Source organism: Amphiura filiformis, chromosome 15 (genome assembly GCF_039555335.1).
Source record: "Amphiura filiformis chromosome 15, Afil_fr2py, whole genome shotgun sequence".
Classification (NCBI taxonomy): Eukaryota; Metazoa; Echinodermata; class Ophiuroidea; order Amphilepidida; family Amphiuridae; genus Amphiura; species Amphiura filiformis.
The window spans coordinates 32429879-32453412 of record NC_092642.1 but is presented as its reverse complement, the minus strand read 5'-3'; the positions used below and the strand labels follow the sequence as shown (position 1 = coordinate 32453412).

At 37.5% G+C, this 23534-nt stretch overlaps 1 protein-coding gene across 1 annotated transcript in view; it reads right to left on the bottom strand.

The window, feature by feature from the left end:
* Nucleotides 1-5967: 5967 nt before the first annotated feature.
* The window catches only part of LOC140170885 (uncharacterized), a 30545-nt gene continuing 12978 nt past the window's right edge, over nt 5968-23534 (bottom strand). Inside the window, exons 11-25 of the mRNA XM_072194089.1 lie at nt 23084-23377; nt 22681-22974; nt 17202-17507; nt 14596-14810; nt 12934-13021; nt 11483-11559; nt 10792-10828; nt 10520-10617; nt 9430-9587; nt 8458-8593; nt 7490-7624; nt 7233-7332; nt 6643-6719; nt 6152-6286; nt 5968-6018 (exon numbers count right to left, since the gene is read on the bottom strand). Coding sequence (XP_072050190.1) covers nt 5968-6018; nt 6152-6286; nt 6643-6719; nt 7233-7332; nt 7490-7624; nt 8458-8593; nt 9430-9587; nt 10520-10617; nt 10792-10828; nt 11483-11559; nt 12934-13021; nt 14596-14810; nt 17202-17507; nt 22681-22974; nt 23084-23377 — 2201 coding nt within the window. The remainder of the gene's footprint in view (nt 6019-6151; nt 6287-6642; nt 6720-7232; nt 7333-7489; nt 7625-8457; nt 8594-9429; nt 9588-10519; nt 10618-10791; nt 10829-11482; nt 11560-12933; nt 13022-14595; nt 14811-17201; nt 17508-22680; nt 22975-23083; nt 23378-23534) is intronic.

Genomic DNA, 23534 nt, shown 5'->3' with positions numbered 1-23534 from the left:
TAAAAAGTGTTTGATGTTTTTTGATTTTTTGGGTCGGTCGTGTCTGGGCAAACAAATACTTTGTTTGGGCTTAAAAGGCTACATATCATTTGGATAAGGGATGGTTCGGGATGAAATAAAACTCGACCGCCGGCTGACCGCCGGTTACCGGCTCCCAACCGGGCCGAACTGCACGGAACCGACGCGGCGGTCGATCAATGGTCAAGTTTTGATATCATCCCTAAATCGCCAACATTGCTGTTAAGTACGATTGCGGAAACTAATTGTACTAAATCACCTAAGGTAGTGCTATATTCTGGTATAGATAACAGCAGGTTAGTTGAATTTTGTTAAATCGCATAAGTTTTAGTACCAAATTTTAGAACATTGCGTACAATTTTGCTAAATGACATAGGATGTGCTTGAATTACAAAAAGCCTAAAGTAGTGCTATATTCTGAGTACTAGATGATAGGAAACAGCAAATTGTGTTGATTTTTTCTAAATCACTGAAGATTGTGGTAATTTTCAGAACATTATCAGAACATTAAGTATGGAAATTTTCATCACAAAGTGCCAAGATTAGTCTGGAATTGGTCTGCATAAACCACACGGGTTATTAAATATTAATTGGGATGTGTCGAAAGATAGTGTGAAATAATTGTTTGATAGAAAATATGCTTTTCTTGAGTTTACATTATGGTGGTCATAATGTAGTGCATTAGCCTAAATTGGCGGATATAAGTAGACTGAATTTGAGTTTTGTGCGTTTAAAATTGTCAAATTCCTGGACATTATTCTGATATTATCAAATTTATTGAAGTTTGAGGTGATATGTACTGAAACTAAATACCAATAACTGTTGATCAGAACTGAAATGCACTTGTAATGTACCAGTTTTGAACGTGGGAGAAGCTTTTGAAAAAGTGGCTCTTAAAAGTGGTACTTACCTCAAAAGTTTGAATGGCTCCCAGGGCCAAGTGTCATAAACTTACTGTGCACAAACAAGCAGCATGAGTTCATTGGACAACCAGTAATCCGCACAGTTGTTTGTGTGCCGTAAGTTTATAACAATTGACCCCTGTGTGGGGGACATTCAACCTTTCTGAGTACGTACTACTTTTTAGAGCCATATTTTACATGTTTTAAGCTCCTACCATTTGCAATAGAAATTGTACATTGCAAGTGCATTAAGCTCTGACAAATGCCAATTGCTGACGAAATTTCGGAAATATCACCTCAAACTCCAATAAATTTGAGCATTAATCCAGAACAATGCTGCATAAACTCCAAAATTGTGTCCCCCACAAAGCTCAAGCTCAAGCTTCTTCGTGAAGAAATATTCCATACTTATTAATGTCAAGCCTGTATATTACATAATATTGGTCTATTGTTTTTTAGTCACAGCAAAGTAGTAGTATTTAAAAAATTCTAAACCCTATCCTGACAAATCAGTAAAAATAGTGCAAAATACGTGCAGCTTCCCAATATTTCCCCAACGTCTCTAATAATGAAAAATTGGTAACCGGTTGAAAAATCCGTGAAAAATATGTGTTGAATTACAGATTTTTCACGGATTTTTCAACCGATCACAGATTTTTTCTCCAAGCTGGCAAGTCCGTCCGCCCGTATTTCGTCGCCTGACTCGCATATTACATAACACCCCGCATAACACGCAAGCAATGCCACGAGTATAGGCTACCTTGTCCCTGCTTTACTGAACATATCTTGCACTAACGCTCTTTTTATATTATTTACATTTGAGAAGTTGTTCAACTAACTAATTTATTGTAGATTGCATAAGCTTTTTTGTCCAAAAATACTGCAACATGTCCTGTGTATATAAATATATAATCATTACTGAATACATAAGTGATCAGTTTCATGTTCAAAACAACAAACAAATTGTTATTAAAATATATACAGGTTGCTTTAAAGACCTCAGTAATCGATTCAAAAATAAAAATAAATCCCTTGAATGTAGATCGATGACGTCCTATAAACGTAACTAGTTTCGTTTCTCAGCCGACCCCCTCCCTCCCTGCCAGAAACGCAATAATGAAATGTTGAAAATTTTGACATAATAATAATAATGACATATTCTTCAGACCGATGTTTTTGTACAAACGTAATCGAGCATTTTTACCCCCTCCCCCCTAAACGAAACTAGTTTCGTTTATAGGACGTCATCGATCTTTTTGTTTGTTCCCTTAAAGGAATATACGTTAATCGAAAGAAAATAAAAGAGGAGAGAGATAACATTAAACATTTTACGTTAATATAGCATTTTTAGCAAGGGAAACTTTGATGATCAGACACTGGCTACCCCGTGTGCCAAGTATTACTGTATTAGTCAAGAATATTTCCTTTTCATATGAGACGTTATTTATCATTGTTTTTGTCACAATGGTTATTTTAGAATATATTTTTGCTCAGTATTACATAATGTAACATTTCTGAGTACATGTATATAAATGTTTGTTTAATACGATTGTTGGTCGATTGGATCTATTTACAGTCCAAGAGAATGCCAAATATGGAACATGAGTTTTGCATAATAATACCCACCTATATAGGACAATGGCTATATTGGGTTAATCTAATTATCTCCCTTTGTGGTAAGTTTACTTTTTGGTTGATTTAATTTTAAATAGATATTTTAATGTAAAGCTTTATTCAAATTCAAGAGGAAAACCAACTCCAGTTATTTTGGATAATAATGAAATATAATCCACTGTTACAATTGTTATTATGTTGATATAGAAAGGTCACAGTAATATGATGGTTACAAATTCGAATTTTAGATCATCACATGCTTTTGTACAGCCAATGTTACCAAAAGTTCTTACTTTCTATAGCTGTAGGCGCGTAGCTATGATATTTTTGCAAATGGTAGGGGTGAGGTGTACAACAGTCTAGTGAAAAATTAAAAATATTATGCAACCGTAGGTTTAAGTTTTTCAAAGGGATGCCAATATTACCGCTTGGATTGTGTTACAACTAGTTGCGGGCCAATTCGTAATTTGTTACGTGGGTACATATGGCATATCTTGAATGCATGATACACACGCACGGTTATGGTAATGGTAATGCCTGGTAAATGTTCGGGCTGGGATCGTAAGATTAGTGTTTTGGTTTTGACACGGCAGATTTACAGAAAGTGCATACTGGTCAAAAACACCACTGAAACTGTTTTTCTCACGTATACATCACACCATAATGAGGAAATGATAAATAAAAAATTAAAAAACTCGTCCAAGTAAATGTATCAACTGAAGCTTCGATGGAACACAGTTCATAATAAAAATATTAATACAAACAAATGATCAACTTCTAGCTCTCAATATTAAAGCTTCATTACTATGTGTAATGTGAGCAGTTTACAGTTCTAACATTTACGTCGTAAAATTTGCGTAGTCTTCAAACCCCGAAGATACACTCAGGCCATCTCATAGCAGAACTTGTACTGTGCCTGCGTAACAAAGTAGAATAAATGTAACAGATGAAAAAAAACAAGCAAAAAACAACAACATTTTAATGGTTTAATGATTTAATTTTATCATTAGGTCTTTTTTTCATCAGAAGACTTTTTTATTTCTCCGAGACAGCTTGCTGAAATAAATAGTACGTGTGCTTGATAGTATAAAGTGACATAAATGTGACGTCCCAATCACATATGCATTGAAATGTAGACATGATCTAAAGACGTTTTTACATATGCAAGGTAAAAAACAATGCCACCAACTTTAACAGATAAACAGAATGTTTTACTTAAATTTGACAAGAACAAAATATCTACTTAGGCATCGCCGCATATTGCAGGAAACAATTGTCGTCGACATGGATGAAATGTCTGTAAATATACAGATGGCTAATAGCATAAAAAGACGGCTAAAATTCAACCTTGTACTTCCAAGATGCATCTTGGATGGCCAAGATGCAATCTTGGACGCCTAAGACACAATCTTGGTCGTCCAAAAATTCTCGGTTGACTTAAATCGACGAATCGCACAACCAGAAATCACAAATAGACACAAAACATCTTGGACCTCCAATAATGAAATCTTGGACGTCCAATTTAAGTAAGGTATAATAATCTTAGGCGTATTTTGATCCTATCGGCCATCCATACAAATAGAGACCTGCCATTATAAGCCCAAGGCTGATAATGGTCGTCCGTCTTCTTCATCGTTTTCCCGCAACAAATAGAAAACGCGAAGCGGTTGCAACAGACATCTTCTTTCGCAAATGTTACTTGAAGTCAAGCAATAATACAAGCAAAGTAATACAAGCAAAATGAAAACCAATTTACCTCAGTGTGCACTATGTCGTAACGAGCCGTGCGCAGACGTTTCACGGCTTGGAAAACGTCGACTTGCTGTTCCTCTTTGATCTTATCCATTATTGATATTATTGCACAGAGTATACCACATCGACCGACACCATCCCTGGAATACAAAATCAAATTAAATCAAGAGCAATTGTATTGACTGGATTGCACTGTTCACGTTCACAGAAGAGTGCCCCTTGTCAACAGAGAGTCTTCAGTGAATGGCTCTTTTCAGAGCCACCAGAACATTAGCAGATAGGCGAGATCTGCCTGTTGAAAAGGGACAGTCTTCAGTGAACGGCTCTTTTCAGAGCCATTAGTAGGCAAGAGGCCGCATATATGTATCATTCTTAGGTACTTTACCCTGAAGAGGTCAGAGCTACTCCTGACGAAAGCTTGACAGTTCTAAACTTGTCCGACCGCGAACCCGATAAAAACTTACTAACTATTAGGAAATCCTTCTGTAAAATGCTATCCCACAATGCAAACTTCATATTAAAACTGTTTACCTATTGAATTCAGCATTAATTTGCTTATGAATATGAAGTGCTTGTAAAATATAATGTTTCCGTATCATGACTTTCTTACATGCACATGACAGTCATTCGCTGGTCTCCACTATCACGTCGACCTTCCTCAACGTGTTGTAAGAGCTGCAAAAAGGAGTCCGACGACTTGGGGAGTTCTCGTTTATCGGACCAATCATTGTATTGTATTTGTGTCACATCAAAAACTTCTCCCTATGGAAACAAATTATGACCGTTTGGTGTTAACTGCTACTATTGGACCGTTTTATCGTCACAGTTTTCGTATCTGTTCTCGTTCCCGCATTATCTTTGTTTTGGTGATCATGTGCCATAGCCATGATAGCCCATCGTCCCTGGAAATACTTTGGCAATTTGGAAAACCTGTTTATTTCTGCATCAAATTTGTATGCTTCGTAGTTATTTCAAATCTTCATGTGTTGAATGACGCTGATCAAACTAAACAAATGTAAGTTTTTAAATAGCCCATTAATACGTAAACGATAAAAGGACCCATAATAGTGGTAAAAGGGTATAATGGACCTTAACTTTATAGGCTTTGATATTGTTACGAGTTTAGTGTAGGCGCCTTAGATCGTCATTATTTTGACATACCTTGGTGTCTCCTCTGTAAAGCTTCAGTTTCCTTTTCACAACATTGTCGATGCGTTTCATGGATGTAGCTTCAATAGTAAACGCACCACATGTGAGAATTCCTTCATCGGGACAATAATGCCCACAGGTCTAAAGTAAATGAATAACATGACTAATAATTATAGACAAACCACCGCAACGCCACCACAAAAGTGACAACCCTGGTATTCTTGCATAGTAATCCTGGATGACACTCTTCATAGCTTTACACTGATCTAACCTGTTGCCCCTGGCTGTTGCCTTATTAACACTTGTTAGTGTAGCTTAAGCCTCATCATTTAGGGACGCACCATTAGACTTCAAGGGTGGGATTGGAAGTTAAAAAACTTCACCCACAACATGAGCAAAAAAAACTTTCCCCACCAAAAAAAAAAAAAAAGGTCCACACCTAACTCATAGTGTATAAATGTATGACTTTTTTTTGATTGTGTTAAATCCTACGAATTACCGTGGAAGGATCACCTTGAACAATAAATGAAGATTAAGCGGCCACACTCTGATCCCAAATCCAGAGACCACAAGGCACACTATACTAATCCAGAGAGATATATACTACATAAGGTGAATTTTCCCCAGCTATGTGCCAGGCGTGCCTATCTTAAAACGGATCGAAATATGTTCTGAACGTGATTTGAATTTGGATAAAAGCTTCGTATAGCGCTTACCTTGTCCTTTTTCTTTGGGTCATTGAGAGCAACTATGGTGTGGCATTTGTAGTCATACATCATACACCAGAAATCATTGACTGTGTTTTGTAATGGTACCTGGGTTGCCAGATACATGTTATTCTTGCTGTATCCCTGGGTGTGGGAGAACAATGTAAGGGGCATGACAAGTTATTTAATTACCACTTATTTTTATTGCATGGAAATGTAGTGTTCTGTTATGTCCCGTGGTACCTGTACAACGTTTCAGTTGAGTAACCTTTATGTTTTGAATCACCATAATCTTCTCCTCTTCCTGCTCCTCCTCACCTCCACCTCCACCTCCACCTCCACCTCCACCTCCTCCTTCTTCTTCTTCTTCTTCTTCTTCTTCTTCTTCTTCTTCTTCTTCTTCTTCTTCTTCTGCTTCTTCTTCTTCTGCTTCTTCTTCTCCTTTTTTCTTCTTTTTCTCCTTCTTCTTCTCCTTAGTTACACAAAGGGTTATACATTACATTGCAGAAAGTTGCATTGATGTAGTTGTTGCCTCCAGAATCACTGGTTGACATCAAATATGGCCTAGAAGAGTCAGCTGAAAATTTTTAAAAAATACCAATGTCAAATTTAAATTTGTGTAAAGACTTTTTTTTTTAAAGTATAATAACTACTTAATAACGCAAAGTCATTTAAGTACTATAAGAAATAATTTTAAACCCAAGTCTCCACATGCGTAAGTTACAGGTAGTGAAACAAAATCACCGACCATCCAGGATTTGAACCACGGACCTTCGGATCACAGGACCGATGCTCTACCAATTGAGCTAGTGAGTCAGATGGACAGGAGCATTAATGTTATTATCTATAGCTTTCAAGTTAACATTAGGTATTATTATTCGTTTTATTATTGCTTATTGGACAGGTTTGGGAAAGATAAGAAAAAAACTATAAAAATAAAACAGGTTCACAGGAAGTCAGAAAGAGAAAGACAACAAATTAATAATAAATATATACGAGTATACAAACAGATCAACATTCATGATGGAAAAATATGGGTTTGGTTAAAAACAGAAAAAAGTAGTTACGAACCAAAACAGATAAGACTTACGTGGGATCCGATCTGGATACCGATTCTTTGCCACATTTTCAGGCTTTGTAGCACCTGTACATCTCTCTACTGAAACAGCTGGAAACATGGCTTCAAGGGCCTGAGAAAGTAAGTTTACAAAAAAGCGGGTTACTTCAGAATTATGTCATTTCCCACTTTTAGCTAGGGGTTCTGTATAACAGGGGTCCTCATAATCTGCGTTACTATAAAATATGCAAAAATGACCACGTAGTTTCACGCGCGAACAAAGTACTTACGCCATGTTGATTGGACAACCACGTTTCATCTCTATTCACTCTGGCCCATGTTCGCTCCATATCGGCATTCTCTATCGTGGTGCCAGTACAAAATAAAGCTTCCAGGAGAGCATCATGGACGAATTCGTATTGAGGCTGAAAATGAAGAGGGTATTATTATCTACATTACGAAATTTATTTAACACAACTTTGTTGACGGGCAGTCTTATCAAACGGCGCAGCAATAGGTCGTCATTACCGTAGACAGATGAATATCTAGACCACCGACCGCCCATCCCTATCCACGGCGGAAAGGGAATGGGAAGCCACGGTGATTTTGGGAGTTATAACGTATAGGCGCGGAGAAATAGAAGCCCCTTAATGCATACATGTCTGTGACGAAAGACCGGCTCGTTTGCGTCTTTGTTAAACTTGATACTATGCAGTGTTGACTTCACTATATGTACACAGAAGTTGGTAGTCTAGATATTAGTTTGTCTGCGGTCGTTACCACATACGGACGAATAGCAGGCAACTATAAACGTCCACGTCCGTACCCGTTTGTATTATACAGAGGGCGACGTTGTCAATAATGTTAAAGTTCAGGCGATATAGGATACGCGACACGTGACGTTCGAGCTTGACGAAAATACAAGGCCCATTCAAAATAGACGGTTACAGTTATAAGTTGAAAAAACAACATACTTATAGTGGGGTACATTGTCGTACCCCAACGGTCTTAGAGTAAGATAAATTTGCTTTGATACTATATAACAAATTTATAATTGTTTGTGAAGATTTCATGATTATGTGTTAATCCAATGGCGACGTCAAGAATGGCGATATCGCATCCGCCACCACCTGTTAAAGTGCAAAGGTTTTGTCAACGGCGAATCGCCAAAGGCACTCAACGGGTTATTCTGATAAAGTTTAAAGTAATCTTGGATTCGTCCTTACGCGATGCTCACGACGGATGAGATTATGCTTACCTCTGTTTGAATCATGTGGACACGCCTAGACCGCATCTCGCACACAAAATTGAAGATGTCCAGTTTACCTTCCGCTTTCGCCATCTTCAGCATCGAGTCTATCGTAATGAATGTTCCTGTTCGACCAACACCAGCACTGAAAGATTTAAACAGAGCTGCAGTTAGTTTTTTGCAGATATTAAAATAAGTAATACGGTATTTGTATACGATATTAATAATTACTAGGAGTGTCGGCGCAATGGGCTGCAAATTATCATGTTGCCGCCATAGACAGGGTCCTATATGTTTTAAATACCCAACTATGGGCTTATTCAAGAGCTGCTTTTTCCCTCGTTATTTTCACATTTTGACACCCTTTTAAAATTGCCACCCTATATAATAAACATATATCATATTGGGCTCATTATTCAACGCAGGCATGACAGTAGTCTCGATCCCAGCCGATTTGTGCTCCTTCGTCACTAAACAAACCGTCTGGCGACAACCTCATAGTACGTCTTTCCTGATTGGCTGAATTAACTCATTAAAATATTGGGTTGCCAAATAAGGCAAGTTGATGGACAGCCGTGCGGTGATATAAATCCCCGTAAAATCAACACAATGTATGTGAGTACGCGCTGCGAGTCGCTGAGATGAAAGGCGATATCAGACGATGTGCGCCTCAGTGGCTGCAAGCTAGCGTACATTTTGCGTTTGCGGTATCTACAAAGTACGATGTTTGTGTCACGCCCTAATTCATCAGCCATATGGGTTCCATAGCCAATTGAAAACCTTTTTATTTGGAAATTCATTAACCAATCAGCGATCGTCATTTTGGGGTTGTCGCCAGACGGTTTGTTTAGTGACGGAGGAACTCAAACCGGCTGGGACCGAGACAAGCATGACAGCGGTTTATTTTAACATTGGAGATGATAATTGTGAGAAAAAAACTTCAAGATTGCAATATAAATAGATAATTTCTTAAGTGAATACCTGCAGTGAACTACAACGGGCCCGGCACTTGCGGGATTATATTTGTTAACTTCTTCCAGCAGTCGCAGTACAGGTCCAGCAAATTCAGGTGCTTGCATGTCAGGCCATCCAGTGAAGTGAAATTGTTTGATTTCACGCTTGTCAGCGTCATTTTGTTTCTACATAGCAAGACATAGAAACCGAGAGGAAATGGGTTGAGCTCAAATTAAAATTGTCAATATTACAAAACTACACTGCTAATACTTTATTACTCTATTAAATTCGTTTTACCAAAATTACACAGCGCTGTTTAGCTCAATCGATAATTTGTATTAATTGTATTTCCGATTCATGGTTAGCGGTTACCAACTACTGCTAAAATGTTAAATTTTGCATACCTTATCAATGTTAGGTATTTGTTTTAATATCAGTTTCTAGATTCATAAACAGCGCTGTGTAACAATTTAAACAAAAAACAATATTCGTATTCATTTTCGATTTATCGACCATGTTATTTGATAATTTAGCCTCACTGTGTTTAAGAAATCGTTTTTTGTTTTAATTAGTGGAGTGGACATATGGAAAGTAACGGTACTTACGTTTGTAACCAAAAAAGTTCGAATTGTGTAATTTTCCCTTTCTTCTTCTGTCTCATTTACTACAATAATGGAGCCGTACTTAATTGATTTTCCATAATTCGGCCAATATTTCTCGCATTTTTTCTGAACAACAAGAAGAAAAAAAATCCTGGTATAGAAATATTGTGTTGTAAATACACACATACTCCTATACAAAGAGATGAACAGAAATGGGTGAGACACAGCCGCAACGTTCATCTTCCAATGCTTGAGACTACAGCTAGCTAAGTGTAACACTACAACCGGAAGACAAATATCTTCTGCCAGCTGCTGGCCACCACAACAATACCAGTTTTGACAATACATTGACGAAAATGTAACCCAAACAATATGACTTTAGCTTGGTTTTGACGATTTATTTAGTTATTATAATTACCAAACCTGACCAAACATATAATCTCACCAATAAAAAGAAATCAATCAAACATACAACTTTACTCTTTTGGGGGCTCGATCCGGTCAGTTAATTGTACCTTAGGTCCTTCGATACATTTGGTAGCCATGATAATTGTCTGCGTGTTCTCCTGCCATATCATCCTCCACATATCGTTAACAGTTTGAGAGTTTGGACCTGCGAAATAAAGAATTTAAAATTGTGGAATTACATAGTGGCCGCAACTTGAGTACGTAATTGAGTGCACGTTTCACTAATTTCATTTTTACTCTTACATAATATATTTTAATAACATGACCATAAAACATTATTATGGAGTAGAAATGTAAATCTGTAAACGTAAAAACATACCTTGTGAAGCAATGTACGCGTTTGGCTTTCTATATCCCTGTAAGTAGAACACACAATAATGTCAATCATTTCAGCTCAATGACTAAAAAAAGCGCAGTAATTTATAATGCGGTACTCACAGGCACAGCGCCTAGACGTTGATCCACAAGCCGCAGCACACTTTACATGTTGCCGTTGACCATAACGGCCCCACGTCATTCCATAAACCATTTAACAACAACACAGGGACTTTGCAGCTTCAAGAGCGCACACCCTAGACAATCCACGGATGAACATCGCAACCAGGGTCAGCTCCCCGAGTTTCGTACGGGTTACAACGAGGCAATTAGCAGTAAGTTCTTTGTCCAGGGGAATTTCAAGGTAACTCAACTTTCCACGAGAGCGTACTAAACCACCGCCAGGGTTCGAAACCGCAACCTCTCGCACCATAGTCGAACGCCTTATCGATTGAGCTAACTTGACTGCTACAATATTGACTACATTGATTACTTATAAAAACAATATAATATCAAATAATTATTTAATGATATGTGTATTTCATATCATTTTGAGAACTGTTGGCGCAATTTTCCTTTACACAAAAACAATTCATATTGAGCATTGCCCTTCGCTCCACTTCATTTTCTCATTTTCAACAAATTGACTTTTCATCTACCTAACGGTAAAGAATATCTTATCAAACTTATCATACATCGATATAAGAAGCGTTGATGTAGTCCGAATGTGGGTCACCTTCCAACGGTTCCAAACACACTCTTGAATGGTCATCTAATGGAAAACAAAGTTCAATGACAGATAGTTATAGGCTGCAATCATTTACATATCTTGGGTCCATTTCACTCAATTTTATACGAAGCTTCGTAAGTCTGGAAATCGTTCGTAACTTACGAATATTCCCAAGTTTCATTTCACTAAGCTACGGTACCATTCGTAAGTAATAGGTATTTACTACAGGTACCCTTCGTAAAGTTACGTCTAGAATAATGGAGTATTTGAAACTTTACGAACGGTTACTTGAGTTACGAAGGGTTAAAGTTTAATGCATTCCAGGTAAGGCAAAAGTAAAGGTCACTCATGCGAGACCAAAGGTCCAGTTCACTTAACTTTAAACCCTTCGTAACTCAAGTAACCGCTCGTAAAAGGTATGAATTCCCAATACTACACTTTGATCAGCTCGTAATCGACGGGCCTAATAACATTGCGGATTAATATCAAAATATTTTATTTTGAGAATTGTCTTGTGACATCTCGCTAGAAGCATCACAAATTTTTCATTCAAGTCCTATACTTTGCCTACTTTCTTTAACACACAAAATATAGACAAGACAAGTCAAATAATAACACTCTTAACGTGGGTCTACTTTTCGGCGTAGTAATAAAAGCCTAACATTTCCCGCCTGTTACGAGCTGGTCAAACTATACTACTTTACGACGGCTCCCTGTAGTAATCCCTCTAATCACTATTACTTAGAAAGTTTAGTGAAATGGAACTTACGACTCGTCGTAAGTTACGAACGATTTCAAGACTTGATAAAGTTTAGTAAAATGAACCCAAGGCTCCCAGACACAAGTGCCCATCTCTATTTCCTTGGCGTTTGGCATGTTTGGACCAAACTCGTCTGTTCACTTCTTGTAGGGAATTACTCACCCCTCCAGCACAGCGAGTTAATTTTACCTTCCCAGCACCACACATGCCGATACCCATCTTTTATACCTGGGTTGAGGTTAATGGCCTTGTCTAAGTGAACAACATGACGGCACCGTTGGGGTTAGAACCCGCAACCTCCGATCATGTGTCAGAGCCCTTGCCTCTGCGCTATCGTGCTCTCTTCTAATGAGGGTGTTAAGTCAATAATCACCCTGTTTCGCAACAATAACAATATTATCAACCTTTCACAAATTTGCTTAATTATTGGTTAATATCCTCGAGACATGCATATTTTAATAAACTAGCAAGTACCGGTATGCCGTTCCAATTCTTTTAATTTACAATAATTAAATTACGAGGGAAAGCATTGGTGTTACGGTTTTTGATAGGAATAATAACATGAATAACATGATCATAATTGACTCAAAATCTAATTTACAATTATAAAGCGATAACGCTGGTATATAAGTCCTAGAAAAATGTCATGTTCTTACAAGTGATTGTATTTATGTATCTATTTTTCGTCGCATTCTCCTCTTTCTTGGCAAATGTCATTGCACTTTGCTGGTGAGTTGGCAATGCCTGATGGAAAAAAGAAGAAGAGAACAATGGCGTTCAGATTCTTTTTATTATACAGCCTGTCTCAAAAAAATTGTGCAAGTAAAAAGCGGCCTCTATGGCAATTAGAGAATACCGTTGTGACATAATGCTTACATCAACGTCACGGGCGCAGTCTTAGCTCTCAAATGCCATTTGTTCTGTTCAATTTGCTTGTGCCAATTTCCAGATATGTTTATTTAACAACGAAAGGGTAAATTCACAATTGTGCCACTTTTACTAGGGAAGAGGCTGTACACATGTAAATCAATGCTGATGTTGATGCGTCTAATGCACTCCTCCTTTCGGGGCGCATGCATTAGACGCATCAACATCAGCACGCGTGCATTATTTTGTCTAATATATCTCCCAACAAGTAATACGCGTTCATTAACCTATAACATGTATAAGTGCGCAATGTTTGTTTGTCTTTTAACATGTCTTAAGTGACTATAGAGAACAGCATTTACCATGATAAAATCATTGACATACACATGTATTTAATTTTTACAGCAGAATGTGAAATATTTATTTATCGTTTAATCTCTTTTAAGTGGAAAATAAGAATCATCATTCCTGCATCATGATAAAACAGTAAAAACAGTCAAAAGTTTGTATTGTGTAATTGATGCATTCTTTTGATTTCACGAAGGAACTCTTGATAAACTTGATGCTATCACTGTTACATGTAAAGCCCTCTTCCCTACTAAAAGTGGCACAATTGTCATTTTACCCTTTCGTCTTTAACTAAACATATCTCGAGATTAAAACAAGCAAATTGAACAGAACAAACGACATTTGAGAGCTAAGACTACGCCCTTGACGTTGATGTAAACATTATGTCACAACGGTATTTTCTAATTGCCAGAGAGGGCGCTTTTCACTTGCACAATTTTTTTTGAGACAGGCTGTAGTATAATTCGAATAATTGGTCGACCAGTATATTTACAAAGTGATCTCATTTGTTAAGGATATGTATAAACATACGGAAATATAATGTTTTCTTGATATAGTACGTGGTGGCACGAGAATTGTTCCTGGGAGGCAATTAATGTGGCTAAAGTGAATTAGATGGGGCCGGGGGTAACCGCCAATTTGTCTAAGATTATGCAAAATTTTAGTGGCCAAAATAGATGAATGATCCTCTTGAGGAATGTTTACCGGGAGGCAAAACTCTAGATGAGGATATTTCCGGCATGACCCCTTTTCATGCAGTTGTGGTCAATACAAGTTCTTATCAGGTAGGCCTATATACAAGTTCTCATCCCTGATTACCTTCATTTAGGAGTTGAGCCTCAACGTTATTTGACACGTTTGACAATATTTGACGTCATTGGATGCTTTCTGGCACAAAGAGGGAACTCCTTTTTAAATGTCCACTTTATTTTTTAAATGATTCCTTTTGCAAATGATATTGTCCACGTCAGGGACGGCTTCAAACCTCAACCACCGGTTCCGACCGGTTCCATCCGGTTGAAGCCGGTTTCTATGGTTCTAAATAATTGAACGCATTAGACGTTAAAACTTATATATAATAATTGTCTGTTTATCTTTGATACCTTATAGTCAAATGATAATTCGTGATCCGGTGCATCAAATCTCTTTGTCTTCACATAGTTAATGAAATCTTCCACTAAGACTGGTTTGTCTCTTGGATAGGACACAATAGGAACAACTGGTGTAACTATCGCACGAGGCTTCAACCTGTCGTCATCAGACGATGTCTCACCGAATGGAGCCACTTCGTCATCTTGCAATGCCACATTTACGCTGGCTGTAAGTCCGGGGATTAGTAAAGTGGAATATATACAAATGTTCAGTGATTACTTATGTGAACATGTTTTTTGTATTGCCAATCCAATGTACATAACCTTGTTATAATAAACTGAATAGGCCTACTGCTGTAAATGTGATAAAATAGACACATTTCATTTCTGTTGCTTATACAAACAACTTTGTTAGCATGATGCTAAGGTTGTTTAAAGTCATTAAGCTCAAGCCATACATTCCATCTAATACGTATCCCTGTTGCATTAGCCAAAAAGTGTCAGTGGATTTTTTTATTTGCGTAATCATTGGCACTAAACCAAATTATTGCACAGATTCCACGCATGCTATTTGATCAAATAGTCAAACCTAATGAAGGACAAACTTCAGTACTTACGAGAGACTGTCATTCGCGTAATGTTCTTGTTGTTTGAAACGTCACTTGTACTAGTAGAAGATGCGCTCATTTTCTTCCTTCTGAAAGTTATCCAAGTAAATAAGATAACCCAGAGTACCTGTCATACTTCCTCTTTCTTTAATTTAAATCTACCTACACATGACGAATAAAACCACCACTTCCTTCAAAAATGCCTGAAGTAAGTTCAAGTTAATTACTACGCATCAAACCGGCTTTGTACTTACATATTCAGTTCTTTATTGGTGGTGTGTGTAATATCAAGAAGCCTTTAAAAAATTGGGACCAAATTTGCACATCAAAACCTTTGGTCTATCATTGATTATGTTTAATACCTTTATATCAGATCTTTTACAATATGGAGAGATGTGTTACCTTTTCAGGAATACTACAGCAAGTAGGATACATACTAGTACAAAGATGACGGTGAAACTCACACCTATTGCCAAAGCTGTCGACCCTTTCAAGCAAAAAGTACACGTAAATGTTCCTTGTAAATACCGTATGTGACTAATTCCTTATAATTACTGACATTTATACAGCGTTATACTGATAATCTGCAGTGTTTTTTTTATAAATGATAATCATGTCAAATTAGAGATCCTATTTTTCGCATTAAAATTGTCTCCATTTTATTTTAACTAATTCTTTAGGGGATAGGCTTGCTTATATATATGTTTTCATGTTCTTCCTATCATGCTTGGCAAGATAGTTCATGCTTTGTATTTATTTTTGCCCTTTAGGTATTTCTTAATCTTTTGTTTTATTTAAGTGTATATCATTATGGCGTCCACTATATTTTGATTTATTGTTCCTTATTACCCACAATTCTCGGGCAAAAAAATTGGTAACCACAGATCGAAATATTCGGAAATACAAGAGTCATTCAAAAGTTCTACCTCCATCATCGCATCTCTATTATCTTACTTGTCAGGATATTGAAATTACCCATGGTTATACTCTTTAATCTGGGCTACAATGTGATTTTTGGTTGTGTAGATATGTTGGTTAAATCGAATACAGATTTGGTATGTCGGAAACGGTTAAAACTGAAGACAAAGGTTTAGTAAGCATCATATTGTAGCTTTGGATAATCTCCATAAAAATGTTTTTAAGATACAGCAGTCCAACTGCTTACTCAGGATAAATATTTTGTTCCTATTTTAGGTCCCTGGTATGTCTTGGGGCTTCAAAGCAAAATAAAATACGTTTTGTATGAGAAGAAATCATCGCCAGCTTTCGACTAGATCATGTTTAAGGGTAATTCGGAATTACATCCTTATTTTAAGCAAAGGGTACATTATGACGTAGAAATAAGATGAACAATTTGTTAGTAACCTTGTACATACTTACACAATACAAAAAACAAATAAAACTTATTTGACCCAATTAATACGACGTGAACCAACAAGTGCTCATCCGATCGAAGTCATCAACTTCAATGGAAAAGGTCAACATGAAGGCTATCCTGTACATGTATCGGGTTTGTTGTGCAAAAGACATGATACCCAGTAAAACTGCACTACCTGCAAGCATTAGATATTGGTTAAATTATTTAAAAAATAAATAAAGCAATTTAATCATTTTCAGAAATAAATCTGCAATGATTTCCACATAGATGTGGCCTACCTTTTTAATCAAACTTAGCCTTTCTTTTCAGACAGTTTCCGATGTACCAAATCTGTATTCGCTTTAACCAACATATCTGAACAACCACATTTTAATCAAATAACTTTGATTGTGTAGCCAAGATTTTAGAGTATAATCATTAGTAATTTCAACTTCCTGGTCCTTAAGATAACAGAGATATGACGATGGAGGTAGAACGTTTTGAATGACCCTTGTACATCGCCCACTCATCAACAATGAGAAAAAAAGGGGGGATGAGGCTGTCGATTGGATTACGAACCTTTAAATCAATTTAGACAATTAATGATATTGGTCTAAAATGACAAATTAATGATAAAACTATATCCATAATACCTGAAGAAGACGTTCTGGCGATTATAAATTGACTAAATGGTCCAGGACCAACTGAGGTGAGGGCTCTGATCCGGAACTGAAACTGTGTGTCATATGGTAAGTCTTCAAAGGTGGCATATGTGTCTTCTGTTGTACCGTTGACAGCCCAATCTGTGACCATGGCTTCTGAGTAGATATCAAACTGATATTCATACAGGGTAATGACACCATTGCAATTGTCCTCAGGTGGTGGTTGCCAACTGAAACTCAGCTGTCCTTTGGTATTTTCATCACCAGGCTCAATCTTTTCTGGTGGTGCATCAGGATCTTTGTGTAAATAATGATTTAAAATATTTAATAAGAAACATTGTACCAAAAGTGCTATAGCACCCTGAAATTAGTTTAGGCATATAATTGAACTATGTATAATTCTCAACAGCGTTTGATGCAACCTCTTTGAAATATTGGTATGGGAGATAAGCCCAATCTCTTAAATTAGTACATCATTTTTTCTAGATCATCACAGACCTCTGAATAACTCGAAGTCCATATGATATCAAGGAGGTCCCCCACCTGACCCCCTCAGATTTGCTTTATATTTTAGTCAAATTTGAGGTCTGTAGCCCTTACGGATTTTCTGTGGCAGCCATTTAAAGTTGGAGCAGGGGGGTCTAAATTTGGACTCAAAAGTTGCCCTTTAAATAAATGTCATCTTTGGGAGTCTGTGACTTCTTTACAAAGAGAGAGGGAGAGGTCTGAAACCTTGTATACACACTAACTGCATGTCCAATTTGTCAAAAAGTAAAAAAAAAAAAAATCTGTACTTACGCGTTGTGTCACGGGGTCATTAAATATGCAAAATGTAATGTTTTGTAAACTGGCAAGTTTACCCCCCTAAATTCACATTTTTTGTCAGATTAATTATATTTTGTTCTCACTGATGCAAAATCATCATCATCATCATCAGTCGGCTGCGGAGCAGGCAACTACAAGCTTTTTCCAACTAATGCGATCTTGGACAAGCGAAACAATTTTGTGTGGCTGCAGCATCCCTTCAGTATCTCCCAGGAGGTGCTGGACATACTGTAAGTACAGTGTGCGCGGCCGTCCAGGTTTCCTCTTCCCATGTGGTGGAATATAAAGCGCATATTCTTTCACAGGCTCGCCATCTTCAAGACGCAATATATGGCCGAGAAATTTGAGTTGATGAATCTTGACTCTGGCAACCAGTGGAGTGGTGTTGGTCAGGCTGTAGATGGTTTCGTTTGGAATCCGATCCATACGCTTGATGTTTAACATGACTCTGTAGCAAGATGTTGCAAATGCATTGATATTGTTTTTCATGTTCTTGGTAATTACCCATGACTCGCACCCGTACAGAAAGACAGTAACACACGTTGTCTGAAACAGCTTGATTTTTGTTTCGATTGGCAGGGACGGGCTTCTCCAAAGGCGTTCCAGTTTCCAGAAAGCTGCCCAGGCTAGTGCTTTTCTTCTTTTAGGTCTCCAACACTAGAGCCCATCTTGGAACCCAAATACCTGAAGTCTGTGACATGGTTGATGGTACTACCATAGACTTCAAGTGCTGGTTGGGCGTTACAGTTTGCAGTCATATATTCTGTCTTAGGTGCGCTGATTACAAGGCCTAGATCTGCTGCTGCAGTTGCAGTCCTAGTAAGCTGTGACTGTGCCCGTATATGCAAAATATGCAAAATATGCAAAATTTAGCATAAATGCAAAATATAGCATAAATACAATGCATATCTAAAAAATTGAGCTCACAATTCATTTACATTTCGAACAGCGCCCTCACGAAGATGAAATTTATTGCAAATTGAACATTTTCAGGGGCCCAAAGTCGATGTGGTCCACCTTCAAAATTTTTAAAACATCACTTTTATATGACTACTAGTCTTAAATTACAGCTTAGCTAAGTTCCAGTAATTGTCTATGTTGACTTCATATAAAACGACAAGCCCAAAGTTGACCATTTTCTTATGATTGCATGTACTGCAAATGTGCCGAATTTGGAAGGCTTAAAAGTCAAATTGGCCACAATATTGAAAATAAACGATTAGATGCGTAGTTATTGGCCCTATTTACTTTTATTTTCATTTTATTTTCAATATAAAGATTTTCTGTGGCAGCATTTTAAAGTTGGAGTAGGGGAATCTAACTTTGGACCCAAAAGTTGCCCTTTGAATAAATTTCATCTTTGGGAGCTTGTACCTTCCTAGTAAAAAGAGAGAGAGGTCTGAAACCTTGTATACACACTAATTGCATGCCCAATTGGTCAAAAAGTAACAACAAATAAATGTCTGTAATTGCGCGTTGTGTCACGGAGTCATTAAATAAGCAAAAAAAAAATGTAATGTTTTGCATACTGGCAAGTTTAGCCCCCCTAAATTCACATTTTTTGTCAGAATAATTGTTTTTTGTTGTCACTGATGCGATATATTGGACAAATGCAATGCATATCCAAGACATAGAGGTGACAATTTATTTACATTTCGAACAGCGCCCTCGCAAAGATGAAATTTAAGTTGCAAATTCAACATTTTCAGGGTGCCCAAAGTCGATGTGGTCAACCTTCAAAATTCATCATGTTCATAAAACATCACTTTTATATGACTACTAGTCTTAAAGTACAACTTTGCTCAATCTCAGTAATTTTATAAGTTTACTTCATATAAAACGACAAGCCCAAAGTTGACCATTTTCTTGTGATTGTATGTACTGTAAATGTGCCGAATTCGGAAGGTTTAAAAGTTAAAATGGCCACAATATTGAAAATAAATGACTAGATGCGTAGTTATTGGCCCTATTTACTTTAATTTCCATTTTATTTTCAATATTGGGGCCAATTTGACTTTAAGCCTTCCGAATTCTGCACATTTTGCAGTACATGCAATAATAAGAAAATGATCAACTTTGGGCTTGTCGTTTTATATGAAGTCAACCTAGACAACTACCGGGATTTAGCAAAGTTGTATTTTAAGACTAGTAGTCATATAAAAGTGATGTTTTAGAAATTTTGAAGGAGGACCACATCGACTTTGGACCCCCTGAAAATGTTGAATTTGCAATAAATTTCATCTTCGTGAGGGCGCTGTTCGAAATGTAAATGAGTTGTGACCTCAATTTTTTGGATATGTATTGTATTTAACCTATATTTAGCATCAGTGACAACAAAAAATAATTAATCTGACAAAAAATGTGAATTTAGGGGGGCTAAACTTGCCAGTTTACAAAACATTACATTTTGTCTTGCATAGTTAATGACCCCGTGACACAACGCGCAATTACAGATTTTTTTATACTTTTTGACAAATTGGGCATGCAGTTAGTGTGTATACAAGGTTTCAGACCTCTTTCTCTTTTTGTAAAGAAGTCACAGACTCTCAAAGATGACATTTATTTAAAGGGCAACTTTTGAGTCCAAATTTAGACCCCCATCATGCCCATACTCCAACTTTAAATGGCTGCCACAGAAAATCCGTAAGAGCTACAGACCTCAAATTTGCAGGTTTTTAATATTTTTACAGGTACAACATATGACTAAAATATAAAGCAAACCTGAGGGGGTCAGGTGGGGGACTTCCTTGATATCATATGGACTGACAAGTCTCTATATTACACTGTTTTGTACGCGTTCGAAAAAGGAAATACTTCCTTCATGTTCATGACACCACGAGAAGGCTAAATCCAACTACACTAATCACCAGAACATTTGACAAAAACTCGCACAGAAAACCCAGAAAACTCCATTAATCCTTTCCGATTTATTATTATTTTTTATGAAATGTCAGCATTTCTCTACCTAAACTTTAACTGCTGGAAATGATACACATGCAGTAGTTCCAAGTAGTATATAGTTCTTATTATCTCTCATGTAAGGTATCCATGCAGGTACTTCTGGTGGTTAGTGTATATAACCCTGATTTGTTTTGCGCAGGCTCCCTACTTGAGTGGCGGATCCAGAGCAGTCAGGGGGGGGGGGTCAACTTCCGAAAAAATGTAAGTAGTGACCTCAAAGCGGCCATCCCGGAGTGCTTGCGCGACGCAGGGGGTATCTGAGGGGGCATGTGGCCTCATAAATTAGAAACTTTTGGAAAATGAAGATAGTTTGAAAAAGCCTAAAATTGGCGAAAAGATAGCCCAATTGAAGCCATTTGTGGACAAGTTTTGACTTTTGACTTTTTGTAAGATGAAGACCTAATTGAAGCCATTTGGTGGACTATTTTTGCACTATTATTTTGTAAAATTTTAAATTTGAAAAGGCCGAAAACTAGCGAAATGACGGACCAATTGAATCCATTCGTGGACAAGTTTTGATCTTTATAAATGACCCGATATTGTTTTAGATAAAGTTGGGCACGCAGGGGTGTCTGAGGGGGGATTTGCTCCTTCAGTGAGAAACTTTTGCAAAATGAAGACCTAATTGAAGCCATTTGGTGGACCATTTTGGGACTATCATGGTGTAAAATTTTAGTTTGAAAAAGCCTAAAATATCAAATTTGCAAAATGACAGGCCAATTGAAGCCACTTTTTTCTCTGTTATTGGTTTAAACATCAAGGGGTGTTAAATACAGACACGAAAACGGGCACTTGTTTGTATACGCAGGGGGTGTCTGGAAATTTTTCAAAATGAAGGTCCAATTGAAGCCAATTGGTGCATCATTTTTACACTATATATCATTGCTTTTTAAAACAAAAAAGGGCCCGAACTCAATTTGTAAAATTTTAAATGTTACACTGACACTTTATAGGCCTAAGACTTGAGATTCGCAATTAAAGCATGCATGGATCGATGTTGAATTGAAGTCAGCAGGGAGTCCGTCAAAATAGGCCTACTGACTTTGGTGACAAAAAGTGACGGGCCCTACATATCGGCGGGCCCCCGTAATTTTCACATGCTTTTGGGCAGAGGACCCCCCTTCAAGCAAAATAGTCATAGGCCTATATAGATTAACCCGATTGCGATGTAGGCATGGGTCTACTATAAGTGCAATTTAACCTTTTCCCTTCTCCTTTTCTCCCTTTCGCTTCTTTTTTTTCTCCTTTTTTCCTCTTTCTCTTCTCTTCTCTCCTTTCCTCCTTTTTTGGGAGGAGTGGGGGGCACCCCTGAATCCGCGCCTGCCCTACTTAAACTTATCATGCATATCACGATTAGTCAGGCGGCATAGGTCACGCAACACGTGACGTTCGAGACTGGCGAAAATACAAGGCTGACAGCCCCATTCAAAATACACGGTTAGCATTTATAAATTGAAAAATAACATACGTACAGTGTGGTACATTGTCGTACCCCAACGGTTTTAGAGTAAGATAATTTTGCTTTAAAACAAAATAAAAAATTTAGAATTTATTGTGAAGATTTCATGATTATGTGTTAATCCAATGGCGTCGTCAACCGCCTGCGATTAGTGGTGCATTTGTACTTTTATGAGTAAAACTGAAATAGCACTTCTTACCTACCTGCAAAACCAGACTGACTTACATGATTCCGGCGTAGTAAATTTTGTTACTTCGGAATAAGGACCAGCTCCCACAGACGTATCTCCTCGTACTTGAAATTGGTATTCTTTGTAGTAATCCAGATTAGCAAAGGAGGCCTCCCTGTTGTCTGGTTCTGTCGATCCATATGTTGTCTCTCCACCTTCTAATCCAAAGGCGTATTCATATTTAGTTATCACTCCTCCTCGTGAGCCACACACGGGTTGCTCCCAGGTACATGTCAGCGTCATATCCTCTGATAAGTCTTGAGTGATGTTGCTTGGCTGTCCTTGAGTAGCTTAACATAATGGTAACGGTATTACAAAATTATTAAGCAACTTCTTTAAAAATAAACAGAATATCATTTAACACATTTAAAGCAAGTATATTCGAAAGTAGTTTGCTACCTGTTTCATTGGTTATCCCATTGGTAATCTCTGGTTCTCCCGAAACACCGTCAAATGTAGCAGACACAGCTATTTCATATGTAGAATATGCTTCTAGTCCATCTATATCAACACTCGTAGCCTCTGTTGTTTCATTTATCCACTGACCTTTCTCTGGTAGACATTGATCACGAAGTGTGAGTCGATGTGAGACAACGTAGTCAGTGATCACACAAGTTGAAGGGTGTGTCCAAGTAACTTGTAAGATTTCAGAGGATGTAGATATGACGGACATTGCTGATACTTTCTTCGGCGCTGTGAAGGAATCCAATAGACATAATAATAATTATACAGTTGTGTAAGTTCATACGTGCAGGTAGTAAACAAGAAGTAAACAGATTAAAACATTCAACTGCACTCACCAGGTTATGTTCCCAAATATTTCGGAACCAACCGGTTCCTTCCTCAGTGG